The sequence below is a fragment of the Littorina saxatilis genome, linkage group LG11 (assembly GCF_037325665.1).
Source record: "Littorina saxatilis isolate snail1 linkage group LG11, US_GU_Lsax_2.0, whole genome shotgun sequence".
Taxonomy (NCBI): domain Eukaryota; kingdom Metazoa; phylum Mollusca; class Gastropoda; order Littorinimorpha; family Littorinidae; genus Littorina; species Littorina saxatilis.
In genome coordinates, this window is record NC_090255.1 from 4729357 (window position 1) to 4749432 (window position 20076).

The following is a 20076-nucleotide window of genomic DNA, read 5'->3' on the forward strand; positions in this document are numbered from 1 at the left end:
TACACACCGTCCACAAACAACGTGGCACACACACACCGTACACTCCACACGACACACACACACACACACACACGGCACACACACCGTGGGACACACACACACACACACACACACTGACACACACACACACTGACACACACACACACTGACACACACACACACACACACACATACACCGTACACATACACACACACACACGCACACATACACCGTACACATACACACACACACACACACACACACACACTGACAGACAGACACACATACGCAGGCTCGGCACACATGTGTTTTTTTGTAGTTGATCGGTGTCCGATGTCTGTAATTACCCACGCGTGCGCGCGTGCGTGCGTGCGTGTGATTGTGTGTGTGTGTGTGTGTGTGTGTGTGTGTGTGTGTGTGTGTGTGTGTGTGTGTGTGAATACGAATAAACTTTATGGTCATGAAACGTAGTGTTTATAAAACACGGGAAGGTAAAGAACAACATGATTTCATTGTTTCCTTTTTTGGAAGCAATTATATACAAATGCTCCCAATGTGGTTTGTACTGACAGTGTCTACTTGCAAAAGTTGACTTGGTACATCATACAGGTTGATTAATTTCACTCATGAAAGATTTTTGAAATTTGTTGTTTTCTATGCAATTACTTGTGAAGAAAATGTATTTCATCTTCTATTACTCCACATTTTTCATATAATCTATTTTCCCAGATGCATTGCTGTATCTACCAGTTTCAATTTTCAGGTCGTGGGCACTTACACAATGACTGTTTATATTTTCTTTGTTTTATGCATAAAAAATATGGGTTCAGTTTTTTTAATTTTCAGTGAATGTTCGTGCGTGTGTGTGTGTGTGTGTGTGTGTGTGTGTGTGTGTGTGTGTGTGTTTGCCACACGGTGTGTGTGTGGCTCCATACAACTTTCAAAACATATCTCTGTTGTGTACATGCAGTGTCAAACGTCTGGCGCCTGTGTCACGTCTCCACTGTGGTTGGTTTCTACTTTACACTTCAGCAAACGAGCATTCTCAATTTAAAAAAAAAATAGCTGAACCACTGTTTTGTTGTTGTTGTTTTTTGTAACCGACATCATTGCTGTTTTTCAGGGGGTCTAGATGCTATTTCGATTTTCGCGCAAATTTCTTTCTCGAATGAAAACGAGTTGCTTCCCTTGTATTATTAGCAGACGGAAGTGTCAAAGCTCAGCAAAGAAAAATGGCTGCTCGTGGGTGTTTATCGGATGAAAATCGTTATCCAGCTGTTTTGTTCTCGTGAATAGCAAGACATAACGGTGTTTGGCGCACAAACAACTATCGCTCTTTTAGTTCATTTGGAGCCGTATACGCAAAATTAGGTGTCACATGGAAAAATCTTCATGGGAGACGACGAACATCCGAACGTTTGGGGACTTGATGACCAACGATAAAAGTTGGATGGGAATCTTCGTCATTCGCAGCAACAGCCATGTATAGGATCCAAGAAGTCGTCCACAAGTAAGTTTATTCTCTATTGCACTAACGTAAGTGTGATTCTGGAACTGTGTACGGCTTTGTGCTACATGCGTTTCGTTAAACACAGCGTGCAGTTACAATTAGTGAAGTGTACTCACGATGATGAGAAAATCGACAAGAGTAAACAGTGGGATGTGTTTCTTTTCTCTTCTCTCCTTGCGCTTTTATTGATCGTTTGTCTTAGTTTGGTTCATAGTCATACTGAGAAGTTTACAGTGTAATGTTGGTGAATATAGCTTGGTGTTGATGTGTGTGAGGGAGAGAGATAGAGAGGCTTGCTTGTCTTGTAAACATTGTCTCTAATTAGTAATTAGTAATGCACTTAATAGGGCTGATGGGGTCTATGTCGACCAAAAGAGTGGGATTTCCTTTTGGTGGATTTCCTGTAAGTGGACAGGGAATACCACAGGGTGTAGTTCCTGTAGCGTTTCGCTGATATCGCCGAAAGTCACGTGATCAATGCTTTGCGACATTGGTAGAATTTGATGTTTTTCAATCTTTTTTATATATTTCTTAGCAATTCGAATATGGTTTGCAAGTTTTATTGAAAAACTCCACCCTGTGGGATTCCCTGTATATACAGGGAATCCCTTTACAGGAACTCCACCTACAGGAAATCCCACTCTTTTGGTCGACATAGACCCCATCAGCCTTACTAGGGCTATGCTGTGTTGCTAAAGTAAATCCTTGCATACCCTTTCAACAGTTCGTACTTGGCAGTGAATTATTGTCTCCCGGAGTCAATGAGCGTGACTGCATGTCATCAACTGTGTATTTCTGTATGTTGCAATAGCCTGTCATGAGTGATCATCAAGTGAACCTGTCATCAGTGATCTCATGCAGTTACTATGCTGAATAGGAGTCAGGAGCAAACCACAGTGGAACCTTCCTTTAAGACCTCAACAAATCTAAAAAATTCAGGTCTTAAATAGGAGGGAGTCTTAATTGAAGGAGATAGATTTTGTCATTTAGTATTTACAGAAGTTATGGACAGAAAATGTCAAAAAAGCAAGGTCTCAAAAGGCGAGAAGGTCTTAACACTTTCTACCCACACCTATGTTGACCACGTGGTTTTTTTGCCGAGACCAGCTGTGCTGCAGCAGGTCACTCAGAATCGTAGTAACTGTGTATCAACACGCTGGAATGCAGGCGTTAGATCGACGTTACAGGAAGCGACGGAAGCTAACCGTCTGAGCGGATATATCTGTACCTGGTCAGATAGAACCATATTATGAGTGGGTACGGATATATCCGTACCTGGGAGACAATGAGATAAATGGGGTTGGGGGTGTACTTTAATTTTAAAAAGAGTGGTTTCACTGTACTATTATGTTGCAAGCAGCTGAGAACAGGGGGAGGGCCGGGGTAAAATAAAATGAAGGGCTGAACCATTGCCAAAATTAGAATGTTTTATGCATGTACTGGTAGATCTTCAGGAACTTTGTGATATTGCATCAGAATTTCAACAGAAAACGCAAGATAACAAAATGAAGTGAAATGAAAATTATTGTGAATATATAGTGCTCCCGTTAGATTGCTGTTCAGGCCTTCAAACACAAACCTGTCCTGTGCTTTTTATATTTAGTCAAGTTTTGACTAAATATTTTAACATCGAGGGGGAATCGAAACGAGGGTCGTGGTGTATGTGCGTGTGTGTGTGTGTGTCTGTGTGTGTGTGTGTGTGTGTGTAGAGCGATTCAGACTAAACTACTGGACCGATCTTTATGAAATTTGACATGAGAGTTCCTGGGTATGAAATCCCCGAACGTTTTTGAGTCACTTGAGAAAAAGTGACTCTATGTAATCGGTCAGTGTTAGTCTGTCCGGCCGGCCGGCCGGCCGTCCGGCCGGCCGGCCGTCCGGCCGGCCGTCCGTAGACACCACCTTAACGTTGGACTTTTCTCGGAAACTATCAAAGCGATCGGGCTCATATTTTGTTTAGTCGTGACCTCCAATGACCTCTACACTTTAACGATGGTTTCGTTGACCTTTGACCTTTTTCAAGGTCACAGGTCAGCGTCAAAGGAAAAATTAGACATTTTATATCTTTGACAAAGTTCATCGGATGTGATTGAAACTTTGTAGGATTATTCTTTACATCAAAGTATTTACATCTGTAGCCTTTTACGAACGTTATCAGAAAAACAAGGGAGATAACTAGCCTTTTCTGTTCGGCAACACACAACTTAACGTTGGGCTTTTCTCGGAAACTATAAAAGTGACCGGGCTCAAATTTTATGTGAACGTGACTCCCAGTGACCTCTACACTTTGACGTCTGCTTTGGTGACCTTTGACCTTTTTCAAGGTCACAGGTATGTCTTGAATTCTTCAGGTATGCATTGTGTTGTGAATAGCAATTTCTTCCTGTCCATCTGATGCCTCATATAATATTCAGAACTGCGAAAGTGACTCGATCGAGCGTTTGCTCTTCTTGTTTTCATTTTTTTGATAAATGTCTTTGATGACGTCATATCCGGCTTTTCGTGAAAGTTGAGGCGGCACTGTCACGCCCTCATTTGATTTTTCAACCAAATTGGTTGAAATTTTGGTCAAGTAATCTTCGACGAAGCCCGGGGTTCGGTATTGCATTTCAGCTTGATGGCTTAAAAATTAATTAATGACTTTGGTCATTAAAGTAAAAAAAAATAAAAATTTATAAAACGATCCAAATTTACGTTTATCTTATTCTCCATCATTTGCTGATTCCAAAAACATATAAATATGTTATATTCGGATTAAAAACAAGCTCTGAAAATTAAATATATACAAATTATTATCAAAATTAAATTGTCCAAATCAATTTAAAAACACTTTCATCTTATTCCTTGTCGGTTCCTGATTCCAAAAACATATAGATATGATATGTTTGGATTAAAAACACGCTCAGAAAGTTAAAACAAAGAGAGGTACAGAAAAGCGTGCTATCCTTCTTAGCGCAACTACTACCCCGCTCTTCTTGTCAATTTCACTGCCTTTGCCATGAGCGGTGGACTGACGATGCTACGAGTATACGGTCTTGCTGAAAAATGGCAGCTACTTGACTAAATATTGTATTTTCGCCTTACGCGACTTGTTTTTGTTTAAATCCCTTGTGTGATTGATGCACATGCCTGCAGCCAGGCTTTGTTATCTTGATCACGGAACTACTCAGTTGATGTAATCTGTTTACTTTGACACAGCCAATCCTTACAGGTAAAGGTCCAGATGCAAACTAATGGAGTGGTTTGAGTAGAACTAGAAGCAGAGTCTTTCCTAACAACCAGGCCTCTGTCACTCCTTTGATAGTGAGAAACTTAGTATGGTATACATTGAGTAAAGAGTCCTAATCTGACTCCTGTTACTTTAGTTTTCTCAGGGACAACAAAAGCAACACCATATTTGTTGTTTAGGTACACACAGTGTTCATGGGTCTTTTCATAAGTCAATTAGGCACATGAGTAAATAAATAAATAAGTTAAGGAAAGGACATTTGCCAGTGTTACACCAATAGGCACATGAAATAATAATTACACAAAGAAGAGGATAGAAAAGCCACTTTTGAACATGTGTAAAATAGGTACATGAATAGATAACTGAATAAGTTAAGAAAAGGATACTACAATGTATAATAGGGTTAGTGTTGTTCCCAGGCCTCAATATTTGGTCATTAATTGATGCTGTACTTTAAAAAAACAAATTGAATGCGATGCATTAGTCTGCATGACCCCTGGTAGGTCGACCATCTGACATAAACGATGTCACCTGACCAGCAATTTGTGTTCCAAGCAGACAAAACCAGGACCTATACAGGGATTGACTTAGGTTTTGTCCACCAGAGGTCCATTGACTTACTCGGCCATGAATCAGTCATTTTGCAAACCAATCATGATCAAGAAAGAAAAAACTTTCCTTCCACCATGGGACTTCCGCAATTGTGCATTACAGCAGTGAAGAGAAACTTCTGAAAGTTCTTTACAATGTACAAATGAGAGGAAAATGTAATTCATTTCTTTATTTTTTTGTTTATTTTCCAATGGTCTTACTCTTACTCATTTACTGGAAGAGGGATAAAAGGTCTGAGGACACAATAACCATATTTATTTCAATTAAGTAAGGAAGGAAAGAAAAAATGAAAAAAACAAGACATCAGACAAAAATAAGACGAGCTGACTGACTCTGCTGCATGTCTATCGATCAGTTGACGGATTGAGACCCATGTGTGTCGGTCTTTTCCGAATTTAACATGGCAAAAGACCGATGACCTACGCCCAAGCCAATCTCTGCCTATACATATTTTTAATCTCAGTCCGAATCTTACTCCAAGGGATCTTTTCTCCCCTGAGGCTGGGAACAATATAAGCCAGTTTTAAATATGTGTATTTGTTTGTTTGTTTGTTTGCTTAACGCCCAGCCGACCACGAAGGGCCATATCAGGGCGGTGCTGCTTTGACATATAACGTGCGCCACACACAAGGCAGAAGTCGCAGCACAGGCTTCATGTCTCACCCAGTCACATTATTCTGAATCTGACACCGGACCAACCAGTCCTAGCACTAACCCCATAATGCCAGACGCCAAAATATGTGTATGATAGGCATGTTAAATGAATAAGACAGTTAAGAAAAAGAATAAACACTTACAGTTCTAACCTGGTAACTGGTGTGTCTTCTTTTTATTTGATTGTATAATATATACACAATGTAGATAAAAGCCACTTTTTAAACATGTGTAATAGGCACATGAGTAAATAAATTAGTACATATTTTTTATAATAGGTTAAGAAAATAGCAGCAAAAACAGTTTTAAACATGCATGTGTGATTGGTGCATGCCTGAGTAAATGTATCAATATAAGTTATAAATCAGTAAAGAAAAAGGTACACAAGTCAGTTTCAAACATGCAGGTGCACAAGAAGACAGGTCTGAACAAGAGGTAAAATAAACGACAAGATTGTCAGTTAATGCAGAACAGGTACCACATCAGGCTGACCACAAAAAAAAGTAATAAGATAGGAGCTGAGCTAATCTAATAATACCATTGTAAGTGTCACACATTAAAGTATGTTATTGTCTTTTTTGAGGGGGTGGGTATTTTTCAGAGTACAGATAATGACATGACTTTCTGTCATGTATGGATGCATCACAGGCCTATTATTGTGTTGTTTGACTCACTGTCACTGAAAGTGTTAGTAGTGCGAGAGGCTCATCAGCACAATAATACGTAATGGAGTTTGGTTTGTGAGAGTGTTGGTTGGTTGTATAATTTGTTAATGATTTATTAGAGTTCTGTCCCTTAGTTCTGTGTCTGAATCTTTTGTAAGGACATGTAAGAAAAGGCATTGTCTTTGACCTGGATCCATCTGACATAGACTGATAGAGTCAGTGATGGCACTAGTATTTTTTCAAACCGGTACGCACAACTTTTATGATGCAAAGTCGAGAAAAAAACCCCGTAGGCTGTTCATTGGAACTAGTAAGTGTCCGACTCAGGAGTACTGCTTTTACCAGCGGGAAAAAAAACGTAGTTCAAAAATCAACCGGTAGGTTATACCGGCAGCCATTTTTGTTCCGGTATTTTCCCATAATTACCGGTTAACGCCAATATTGAGAGTTAATTCCTCCTACTCCTCCTCTTTATCATCATCATCATCAGCAGCAGAAGCATCTCTCACTTTCATAACATTTGATCAACTTTCATGCTCAGAGCTGCCAACTGCTACGTTTTAAGACCATTTGCTACACTTTTACATCAAGCTTAAAATTGCTACGCTCAAAGTCAAGGTTGCTCTTTCTTGTGAGCCCTGGTACTCATTTCTGATTCTCATCCCTCTGTGTAGCAGAATATGAATCATAAAACATTGTGTACATTTAAAAGTGGCACATCATACACTTTCAATGGGGAATTATGTTCCTGCTTCTAAATAAACTTGTTCAAAATGTATACACATGTATTCTTGCACAAAACAGCGTAAGTGCGGATGTTGAAAATTCCAAAACAAATCTAAATTGCTACACTTGAGGCTGCACAAGGGGTTGGCAGGTGCAGTTGCTTCTTTAAAGTGCATGTCTCATTATTTAGTGGACACTAATTACTGTTGTCTGTTGGTCTCGTATCATTCTATCAGAATATATTATCATTATTATTGTGATCATTTTTTATGCGCCTAATCTAGATATAGCCCTAGGCGCTTACATATTAATTTCTGCCGTTTGAAATGGAATTTTTTACAGACAGACAGACAAACAGACATTTTTTACACACAATATATAACGCATTCACATCGGCCAGTAAAGCTCAGTAGCCTATTAGGCGAGCATTCACCTTTCACGGCCTTTATTCCAAGTCAAACGGGTATTTGGTGGACATTTTTATCTATGCCTATACAATTTTGCCAGGAAAGACCCTTTTGTCAATCGTGGGATCTTTAACGTGCACACCCCAATGTAGTGTACACGAAGGAACCTCGGTTTTTCGTCTCATCCGAAAGACTAGCACTTGAACCCACCACCTAGGTTAGGAAAGGGGGGAGAAAATTGCGGCCTGACCCAGGGTCGAACACGCAACCTCTCGCTTCCGAGCGCAAGTGCGTTACCACTCGGCCACCCATTCCATACCTGCAATAGAAGGACAGTCCTGTTGGTTGATCTCTGGGCTTCTTTTGACAGGCGCCATTGTTGTTGAAATGGACCGTTAAACTGGTTTGGTAGTTTGGTCATTTTAGCACGGTGCTAATTAGTTGACTGTGTCCAAGCATCATTATTACAAGTACAACTGGATATTGGATTCACAGGATTTTCAGTGTGATGGAATGTTTGGGGCATGGTTGCTGGAAGACGGGTGCAGTGGCCTAGTGGGTAGGACATTGGCCTCCTAATCGGAAGGTCGTGAGTTCAAATCCCGGCCGCAGCCGTCTGGTGGGTTATTAGGGTGGATATTTCTCCCATCTCCCAGGTCAACTTATGTGCAGACCTGGTAGTATCGTATCCCCCTTCGTGTGCACACGCAAGCACAAGACCAATTGCGCAAGGAAAAGATCCTGTAATCCATGTCAGAGTTTGGTTGGGTATAGCAACACGAAAATACCCAGCATGTTTCTCCATGAATCAGCGTATGGCTGCCTGAATGGCGGGGTTAAAACGGTCATACGCGTAAAAACCCACTTGTGCAAAAACATGAGTGAACATGGGAGTTTCAGCCCATGAACAAAGAAGAAGATTGCTGGAATGAATCTTTGCAATAACTATTTTGCCAGAGGTTAATAGAATAAAAAAAATGTGAATGAAGTCTTTCGAATGTTTTATTGACGAAATGAAACAATCTAATTTTTTTCTCAATCTGAGCGAATCACGAGTTTTTGGATCTGATATTGCGGTATGAACGTGACATGCTTCTGACATTTGCTATGTAAGGGCCACTCAGCTTATTGCAGGTTTTGCTTTCTTTCTGCAAGGCTGACTCTCACGCTGAGAATCAATACTTTGTATGAAACATTTGAATGTTGCTGTAATCAAACTTTGCAATATTTTAGAGGGATTCTCAGGGCTTGGGGTCTGTCTGATAAGGACCAAAAAAAAAGTTCAATGTTTTTGATTCCCTGAATCAGTGACTGATTCTATTTTTTTCATCCCGACCCTATTAGGTTTTTGGGCCCTTTATAAAAATAATAAATTAAAAATGACAAAACTTAAATTTGCAGAGGTTACAAGGAAAGTTACTCTTCTTCGTCATGCAGGGGACATAGAATGTACAATTTCCGGCCGCTAAAAAGCCACATGCGCCAGCAGTGTTGATAAGAAACAAACTTTAAATTTAATTAAAACATTTTTCAAGAGCCATTGACCTACCGACCCTAATTTGCGTGGCCTTATCATCAAAAACAAACCTTCATTTCTTTTTACATTGAGTCAAGTTTTGACTAAATTTTTTAACATAGATGGGGAATTGAAATGAGGGTCGTGGTGTATGTGTGTGTGTCTGTGTGTGTGTGTACATGTATAAAGCGATTCTGTGAAAACTACAGGACCGATCTTCATGAAACTTCACATGAGAGTTCCTGGGTATGATATCCCAGACGTTTTTTTACATTTTTTTGATAAATGTCTTTGATGAAGTCATATTTGGCTTTTAGTGATAGTTGAGGCAGAACTGTCACTACCTCATTATTTAACCAAATTGATTGAAATTTGGGTCAAGCAGACTTTTGAATTGCATTTCAGCTCGGAAGCTTAATAATTAGTGAATTAGTTTGCTCATTCTGTAAGAGAGGATTAATTTGTCATTAAAAACCAATTTTCACTTACAGATCAAAGCATCATTGCATCGTATTCCTCATCTTCTCCTGAATTCAGTAGTATATAGTTATGTTATGTTTAAACAAAATCGGTTGAGTATAATGTTCGCATGCTTCGCGGAGACAAGCGTGACCCGTCTCAGACTTCGGGGATCGTTAGCCAAGACTATGTGAATGTAGCCTCGCCGATGACTTTTTGGAGTTAATCCTATAGTTTGATGCCTACAGATTGACTAAATGTTTTTAAATCGCTTAACCGTAAACGCGACTTGTTATTTATTTTTGTGTGCCCAATGCTGCATAAACATTGCACGACACATCAACGCAGATGGTGTTTTGGCAACAGCTGGTTGCAGATGCTATCATATACACATGATATTATGTGATCTGACTGTAAAAGTGAGTCTGACTGCCAATGTGCTATGCAGAACCTTGCTCTTGGAAGCTGCAGTACATATCCTGTCAAATACTAAAAGTATGAATTGTCTCGGTAATTTCAGCCGCATCTTACAGTTTGTGTTTGTCTAAAAACCTAATTTTGATTGGGCGAATTCGACTTCACTAAGTCTACTTCACAAATGTTGCATTGTGGGCTGTTTGCCATAGTGTCTAAACCTGATTTTGATTGGGCGAGTTCAACTTCGCTAAGTCTACTTCACAAATGTTGCATTGTGGGCTGTTTGTCTAAACCTTATTTTGATTGGGCAAGTTCGACTTCACTAAGTCTACTTCACAAATGTTGCATTGTGGGCTGTTTGCCATAGTGTCTAATCCTGATTTTAATTGGGCGAGTTCGACTTCGCTAAGTCTACTTCACAAATATGTACATGTAAATACTATTGAACCTATTGAATACATTTGCACTATCCAAGGGATCTCTAAAAGTGGTCATTTATACAGGTGATCCTTCAGTGTGGTCATAATAGGTGGTCGTTACTAAGAGGGTTTTGGATGCCAGGGCAAGATCATTTGTGACCCTCCACCACGGAATGAGTCGCATGTCACCTTTGCATGATTTTCATATTTTTACATTTTCATAAAGAGTTTTTTATGCTATATCCAGTGGTGAAACCCGTTTTAGAAAAGAGCGAAAACTGTTTGAGTTATAAGCCTGTGACTAAGGTGACCCTCACGCTGTTACCAGACACTCTCCGGACTTATATCAAGCCTAGCCCAGAACCGCGCGAGGTGACATGCGACTCATTTCGTGGTGGAGGGTCACATTTATACATTGTGTGTGTGTGTGTGTGTTTGATGGTGTGTGTGTGTGTGTCCTGTTATTCTTTGAGATGACTGAATGTGAGGGGAGCGTATTTGCAAGTCATTTATATGTATACACATGTGATCATATATCTACTGGTGGAGTTATCCCAAATTTAGAGGGGATAGAGGAATGTTCTTGTTAAATAACAGTTGAACTCAGTGTTTTTTCATGGTGTTCCTTGCAACAGACACATATCAACTAAAGAAACTCAAGGTTTAACGCTCAGGCAGGCAGGCAGAGATAAATCAAGTCAGGAACAACATGACAGCTATTAGATTGGGTGTTTGTTTGTTTGTGTGTGGAGAGAGAGAGAGACAGAGATGGAGAGACGTCAAAATCAAAAAAGAACCAAACGACAGACATATTTAATACAAATTACGTCCCTAAAATGAGAGAGAGAGAGAGAGAGAGAGAGTGTGCATGGTTACCATATCTCTAGCCAAAGTGCGTTGTTTGTTGACCTCATGTTTTTTTGTTTGCCAATTCCAGATGCGCAGTGTGTAATATTTACAGCCTTGTTCACGTTTCCAAGTTGGTCCCGAGTCCGTGAAATTGTGTCATCAACATGATAAGAAGCCCAAAACTCAGGAGATCATAGAAAGGGGGGAGGGGGTGGGGTGGCGGGGTGGCGGGGGGACTGTTTACTTTGACCTTGAGTGTCGATTTGTAAAGTGCAGTCCACTGCTGGCAGAGTTGAACTGACCTGTCCCTCCTGTTAGAGAGTTTAAAATTGTGCCCCGAACGCTAAAGAGCACCTGTGCTGTTCGTGGAACAGTTTCATAAGCCTGGTGCGAGAAGGCATGAGAAGTCAGCCAATTCTTTGACGTGATATTTAGCAAGTGAAGCGAGTGGGGTGAGGCAGTAGTGTTTCTTGGTCAATTCTCGCCGCAAGGAACGCGAGGATTTGGTGAGAGTAGGCGACCGCACAGCTGCCAATCCGATTGGCTGTTCATGACTGTTTATTGACCAGTGTAGAAGATCGTTTCGGTATCAACCAATGGTGTTAAATTCTTGTGTAGCTAGCCATCAAAACCGTTTCATATTCACTCTCGCTGCCTTGCATAGCAAGAGGCAAGCCGCAAGCAATGCTAGCCTCCCGTTGAAGACTATTTTTTCAAGCTTTCTGTTCATAACCTCTGTAAGATTACCCCCATTTTAAGACTCCCTCCTTTTTGGCTCACGTAAGTGTAGCCTATGCGATCGTAACTTTGTCTGTCTGTGCGTGCGTGTGTGTGTGCGTGTGTTTGTGCGTGTGTATGTCTGTGGTAGAAACTCTAACATTTGAAGACGTCACATTACATTGACGTCACATTATGACGTAAGAGGGTTAGACGTCACGCGAAGGAAGTACTGAAAGTCTCGGTCATTATTATTTTGAGCGGGCCGAGACTCTGTTGGCAGTCGTGTCCCTGTAAGTAGGCTACATGCAGACAGACAGATCTAGATCTAGTGTCTCGCTTTCTTGCACAGTTTCACCTATGCTCTTTCTGTGTGTGTGTGTGTGTGTGTGTGTATGTGTGACGGAGTGATTGAGTTTGTGTTACTGTTTGTCGATTTCTTACGTGAGCCTTGATGGCTTCGCCTCTTGTTTATTTCAAGATCTGATTTTCTTAGATTTGTGTAGCACCACACGGTCGTAGCTTTCAGGTTGGTGACGTCATAGGTCGCGCATTAAACGCTCGTGCCAATTTGAAACCCTCTACCACTTTGTGGGTCGCCAGTGTCAGTGGTGTGAGTGTACAGTTCAAAGGTCACGGATCGTACGTGTAAGTTTTTCCACTACCACTGGCGGTTATGATAGGCGGTCGTTGACTTGTTCAGTTGTTGTTTGTCTGTGCAGTTGTCACTTCTCTTTTCTGGCCACTGAAAATACTTTTACAGGTGTTGTGAACAAAAAATATTGTCAACGAAGGCCTATAGCCGCCCTACAATGAGGGTGGAGCGCCTTAAAAAATGGGGTGATAGGGTTGAATTATGTATCAAACGCAAGAAGATGAGGCTAAATGGCGAGGGGGTGGGGTTTTCCTTCTGACCACTCTTTTTCACTCAGCGAGTGGGTGGGGGGCGATACACTTTCATTTGTAAAACGTGACCCCCTCACCCCTGTTTGAGCGGCATTCTAGATTTCTAGGGTTTCTCCTGATCTGACAACCATTCTGGCTGGCTATTTTATGAGAAAGTTACAGAGGCTAAGCTATATGGAAGCTGCACTCCCTCCTCTCTCCCCCCCCCCCCCCCCCCCCGCCGCTCCCTTCGCGTCTACCCCCTCCATCCTCCCGTGGGGCGTAATTAGTATACCTGTTGTCAAAAATGTGTCGTTGTAATTGTATAAAGCATTGAAGTTAAGGGAAGTTATAACCTCTTTGTTAAATGCCGTGTAATGTATATTTCAATGCATATATTATTGTACGATTGTTATTTTCTTTATTTTGCTCCTGTAAAGTGTGCAATATTACCCTTTTGTTCACACCCCTCCATAAGGGTAAATACATGTCCATATAAATAAACCGTCTGCGTCTCTCTCTCTCTCTCTCTCCCCCCCCCCCCCTCTCTCTCCCCCCCTCTCTCTTCCCCGGCCGCCCCCTCTCTCTTCCCCACGCACACCTCGCGTGGATTGGTCAAGGTGGAAGGGGTGAAAAATTGATAACAGTGTTTGTGCTGACCGCGTAGTATTCACACACTGCGTACCGGTTGTAACCAGTAATAGCCGGGGCCCAGTTCAATCTGGGACTTTGCATAATATGTCGAAATTGAGTATGTGGTCACTCGGATTTGGCTGTGTCCATCTGAATTTGTTAGAATAGCTTTGCGTGTAGTCGTGCATGGAATAAGTAATTGTATGAATCTGTGAATCGTATCGGTTATCATTCGGAACACCAGCTGCGCGCTTAGTAAGTTGAAAAGCTGGTAATGTCAGAACATATAACTCGTCCCAAAATCATGAAATGCTTTTTTTTAAATTTTTTTTATTTTTTTTTAATGTGCGACTTTTTGCAACCAGAGAGAGAGCTTTGACAGTCTGTTGAAACAGAAGCAAAATCGTTGTAGAAATTCGATCAGTTTGACTTTGGAATCGATTCAATCCGAAAACCTTCGTTTCGTGTTCAAGGGACATAACTATACAAAGCGACTTTGAAATTTGATTCAATCCGCAGGCTTTAGTTGCGTGTTCAAGGGACATAACTATACCAAGCGAATTGTTCACGAAGAGAGTTGATTTGTGACACTTTATTTGATTTCAACGGAGAGCCTTGGTTAAGTTGCACAGCAGCAAAAGCGACTAATCATGCCGCCGGGCCCCGACTTTATGCACGTGTACCTCAACTCGGAAGCCAGGGAGCGAATGCTGAGATCCGCAAGCTTCAAGCTGCTGTATGTTCCAGGAGAAGAGTAAGGAGGAATTTTTAATATTATTATTTTTATTATTTTTCTATTTTTGAAAAAAAAAATGTATTTAGTTTTTTTTTTTTTTAACTATATTTATTATTTGTTGTTTACTCCCGAGTGATTTTGCAAGAAAACGTCTGTGCTAGAGAAGTCGTAATGGCGGGCCTACGGGCGTCCTTTCATCACAGGCGCTACAGTATGTGTTGTGTGTGTGTGTGTTTGAATTTAGTGTAACAAGAAGCCGGGAAACGATTTTTGGGCACAAGATTCTTTGCATGGCGCAATTGGGACCTTGACAGAACGTAGACACACCGGGGACTGTGTTCCGCCTCATTTCAGCTGGGCTCGTTGTTACTCCGTTTTCAGCTGGGCCCGGTGTCATGCAAACGTAAGTGTCTTCATAAAAACACAAACTATGACTTTCACACTGATGAATGTCAGTAGGAAGGGGAATAATTGTTTTCTTTGTAGACAGCTAAAAACGTCTTTTGCTTACCTGGTTATTTGACAGTGGCCGAATGTAAGGCGTGCATGCGTTTTTTTAAGTGAAAAATGAAGGTTCAACGTAAATTTCTCTCGAACATGGATTTGAACAACAAATATTCCTCTATTTTTACTATTTTGGGTAAAGCTATGATCATCTATATCAATTGCGTGCTTCAATGCGTCCTCATTATGTCAAAATAACCAATCAAAACAAGCAAGTGGTGTACGTTTTGTTCCGCGCTGGGCCCCCTGCATTTTTGTCTGCGTTCCGCGCTGGGCTTGCTTTTGTTCTGGGTGTCCAGCGCGGAACAAAACTCGACTGACATGGGTTTTGGTTTTACTTCTCGTGCCTCAACGCCTTGAAGCAGGTTCGGGAAAATGCAACAGCATAACAGCAAGAAACTATAGAACAAACTTATGATACAGAAAAGCCATAAAATGATACCGTTGTTTATCATTTCTTCATTTTGATCAGCTTTTGTGCCCAAAAAGCGACAACCCGCACGTATTTCAAGCCGATGCGGGTCACACAATAAACCTAGTCAGATTAAAAAAACAAAAACAATAAAGAGACAAATTACTTAGGTTAGTGCTAAAAACATCCGTTTCCGGAAATGAGTTTTTTAGAAGACATAGTTTGTATATTAGTGCAGACACTTACGTTTGCGTGTCACCAAGCCCAGCTGAAAACGGAGTAACAACGAGCCCAGCTGAAATAAGGCGGAACACAGTCCCAGGTGTGGTAGATGTCTGAGCACTACCACAATGGCGCTGTCAAGTGAAACTGTGTCATTTTGTCAAAAGGTCAGAGTGTGAGAGAGTCGATGTCGGCTTGTTTCTTGCTGAGGTGGTCGGTGTTCATGTGTCATCGATGTTTCGTGCACGTGGAAATCGTCTTGCTTTGTGCTTCATTGGTCTGTTCTCTCTCTCTCTCTCTCTCTCTCTCTCTCTCTCTCTCTCTCTCTCTCTCTCTTCTCCGTTATTCTTCTCCTTTTTTCTTCGTCCGCCGCAAAGCCATATCGGTTGATGGGATGTTTAAAAAAAAACTAGCCAGTCAATCAATCTATCTCTTTCTCTCTCTCTCTCTCTCTCTCTCTCTCTCTCTCTCTCTCTCTCTCTCTCTCTCTCTCTCTCTCCCCCCCTCTCTCTCCCTCCCCCTCTCTCTCCCTCCCTCCCCCCTCTCTCTCTCTCTCTCTCTCTCTCTCTCTCTCTTTTTTCTCCGTTATTCTTCGTCGGTCATTGCCTCAGAAGAGTGTGCAATTTCGATAAAAGGTCAGAATGCAATAGCTTGGAAGCTAGCGAGTTGGTTGCTTTAGGTCTGTGTCATTGTGATCGATGAAATGAGGCTGGTAAGTAACGTGCTGATGAGAACCGTCCTGCTTCGCGCGTTCTTTGTCCGTTTCCGTCTTCGTTCTTAGACTTGCTGGCTATATCATGCCCGTCTCTCTCTCTCTCTCTCTCTCTCTCTCTCTCTCTCTCTCTCTCTCTCTCTCTCTCTCTCTCTCTCCCTCTCTCTCTATCTCTACCACATAAATGGTCTAGGCCCCCCCCTCACACACACACACACACACACACACACACACACACACTTCTCATAGATTTTCTATAGAACTATCCGAACCGTCAAGCATACGCCCAACTAAATGTACTTTAACCTCCCCTGCCTCTCCCCCTCCCCCTAGTAAATTAGATTATAAAAAACACACGGAGAGGGTGATGTTGTCTGCCTTGTAATGTGTGTGTGTGGAGGGGGGGGGGGGGGGGTAACATCTCTGTATCACACGCACAGATCGGTCACGTCTCAACTTTATTGCACAGGCATCAGCGGTTTATTGCTTACGACAGACAGCTTGAGGCAGGGGATTGACTGGGAGCGGAGGGAAGAGACGGAATGAATTTGGAGGAGAGAAGAAATGAATTTAGATGAGAGAAGAGAAATGGATCTAGATGCTTCGCGTTCACATTGCAACTAGTGGAGGATGGTGCGCATGGTGTTCCAAGTTCTGTAAAGTGCTTGTTCTAGCAATTTTCAACCAAGTGCTTGTTCAGATTGTCGGTTTTCTACCCATTTTCAACCGAGTGCTTGTTCAGATTGTCGGTTTTCTACCCTTTTTCAACCGACTTTAATCAGTGAGAGGTCGCTCAGAAGTTGGCGAGTCAAAATCTGCGAGATGGGGACTGGCGGAGAGTAGAGAAATGAATGTAGATGCTACGTACGTGCCTACATTGCAACTGGTGACAGTGCAAGAGAGTGTGAATGGTGTTTATTACACTTCGGCAAAGTGCTGTTTATATGGACGATTTTCAATCGACTTTTGTCAGAGCGAAGCGTCTCGGTAACACCCAGGATATGTTGTCCCAACAAATTGCAACAGAAGGCTGATATAGAGCCCTATCTCTGAGGACTCGGTTTGAGCGTGAAGTTTGTCTGAAGTTGGTGAGGCAAAATCAGCGTGAAGATGGCCTTGTGAACACGATTTTCAACCGATTCAAACCCAAAAGTGTTCCTATAGTGTTTCGCTAGTGTTGAAGTGAGCACTCGTGTTGTGTTTCGGTTTTTCTGTTGATGTTGTGTGAGTTTGTGTTTCTCAGAAGGGATTTTGCTTTTGTATTTGATATGATTCAATGGTTTTGTTCTTCTCGGATGTTCGTTGTTGTGTTGTATCGGTGCATCTATATCTGATAGTGTTTTGGTTCTTACTTACTTTTTGTACAGGTGCATCTGTATGACTTACCTTTCCGGGTCTGCTTGGATGTTGTGTGTTCGGTTGTGTTTCTTCCATGAAAAGTTTGGCTTGTTTTTCGGGTGTTCAGCTCTTCTGCCTTGACTGTTGATGTGTGTTCGGGGCGGGGATGTAGCTCAGTCGGTAGCGCGCTGGATTTGTATCCAGTTGGCCGCTGTCAGCGTGAGTTCGTCCTCACGTTCGGCGAGAGATTTATTTCTCAGAGTCAACTTTGTGTGCAGACTCTCCTCGGTGTCCGAACACCCCCGTGTGTACACGCAAGCACAAGACCAAGTGCGCACGAAAAAGATCCTGTAATCCATGTCAGAGTTCGGTGGGTTATAGAAACACGAAAATACCCAGCATGCTTCGTCCGAAAACGGTGTATGGCTGCCTAAATGGCGGGGTAAAAAACCGGTCATACACGTAAAATTCCACTCGTGCAAAAAAACAAACAAGTGTACGAGGGAGTTTCAGCCCACGAACGCAGAAGAAGAAGAAGAAGATGTGTGTTCGGAGGTTTTGATTTTTGTCTGAATAAAATTTGACTTTTCTTTTCGGGAATTGTTTGTATCTATATCAGTATCAGGAATATGGCTTTGCACTCAGTTCTTCTGTGAATGTTGATAAGGATCACAGTGTGTTTCGGTGACAGAAGTTTGCTTTGTTGTAGGGTTGCAGTTTTTATGCTTACAACCGGTATTGCTTTACACTTTGGTTCTTCTTTGGATATCGTTGTGTGAAATTGTGTTTCTTTTTCGCTTAAACCTAAAGACACCCTCTTTGTCGTGCGAACTTTGACGTACCTACCCCCCCCCCCCCCCCCAGATCTGTTTAGGTTTCTACATGGGTCAAGGCCAAGAAAAAAGTCAATGTTTACGATTCTCCGACCGACCTTTTTTTTCTCGACCCTACGACTTTTTGACTCCATGAAAAAAAATAAAATTAGAATTGACAAACCTGGATTTTGCCGGCTTCGATAAGGAAATGTACTTTACTTCGACGCCGAGGAGACACAGCTCGCACGATTTCTGGCCGATATAAAGCCACACCTAGATTAAAAAAAAAAGTATTAATTTTTTTTAAACTTCAAAAGATTTGTGGTATGTGTCCAAGTACAGATATGGTTTTAAAGGTCCTTGTCGACATCTTCATACCGAAATCGCCATTTGACCATTATAATGCAGAGTCTATTATCTACAAGTATCCATCAACAATGCACCCCCTCTCGATCAGGAAAGACGAAGCCAGTGTAGCCGTTTGAAAATTCATTGTAGTATTCCAGCGTAGTACTCATAGTAGGATATCCTTATTTGGAAAATGCCAAGCGCAAAACTCCTCAAATCCCGTGCATTTCGTGCGTTTAAAAAAAAGCGTGGACAGCGCTCCAGTGTCAAACTGTTGCTGCACTTGTTTGGGCGTGGCTATAAGCATAGTGACATGAATTTGATTGGTCAGTATTTTTAGGCAAAGCACATGTTCTCAGCAAACAGAAAACAAAATATCACGCTACCCAAAAATAAAATCTTTTTTTACATAATTATATTTTTTTACATATATTTTTTTTCTATAACTTTTTTCCCCATGGTTCATTCATCATCTGACATAACTTTTTAGCGAAATCTAACCATAAGATTATTGAAAAAAAGCAAAAATGTAGACGACCACCTTTAATCGATGCACAAGCCTGGACACATCTGAGATGGTGAGCACAAATCACACAGCAGCCATGATGTAGAATGTTGGTATATATCACACAGCAGCCATGATGTAGAATGTTGGTATATATCACACAGCAGCCATGATGTAGAATGTTGGTATATATCACACAGCAGCCATGATGTAGAATGTTGGTATATATCACACAGCAGCCATGATGTAGAATGTTGGTATATCACACAGCAGCCATGATGTAGAATGTTGGTATATATCACACAGCAGCCATGATGTAGAATGTTGGTATATATCACACAGCAGCCATGATGTAGAATGTTGGTATACACATGTGTCCAAGTGAAGTTATTGCTTATCTCATCTAAAAGCCCGAAGAACGGAATTCCCATAAGCATTCCAGAATTGCTGCTTAAACCACTTAACTCGTAATGGTTTTTTGCTTGCATTGTTATTGCTAAATTGTTATTGCTTTTTGGCAATATTTGTACAGAGATCGGCATCGAATTCCTTTGACGTTTATTGATTGTTTTAATAGAGTACTGCAACATGTCATCCAATATCTTGTGAATGAAAGCATATGTAGAGGTTACATGCCGAGTCTCAGTGATTATCAAAAATAATGGTCGAAGTTAGCGGATCATGAAAAATGCGAGCTTCAGCGAGCTTTTTCATGACCGCGAACTGAGACCATTATTTTTGATAATCACTGAGACGAGGTATGTAACCTCTTTATCCCTCCTTTCTTCAGTTATTCAAAGAAAAGA

At 41.4% G+C, this 20076-nt stretch overlaps 1 protein-coding gene across 2 annotated transcripts in view; it reads left to right on the forward strand.

The window, feature by feature from the left end:
* Window positions 1-1197: 1197 nt before the first annotated feature.
* Window positions 1198-20076, forward strand: part of LOC138979440 (oxidation resistance protein 1-like) — a 126541-nt gene continuing 107662 nt past the window's right edge. For both annotated transcript variants that reach the window (XM_070352159.1, XM_070352160.1), the window contains exon 1: window positions 1198-1490. In XM_070352159.1, coding sequence (XP_070208260.1) covers window positions 1462-1490 — 29 coding nt within the window. In that variant the 5' untranslated portion in view covers window positions 1198-1461. The remainder of the gene's footprint in view (window positions 1491-20076) is intronic.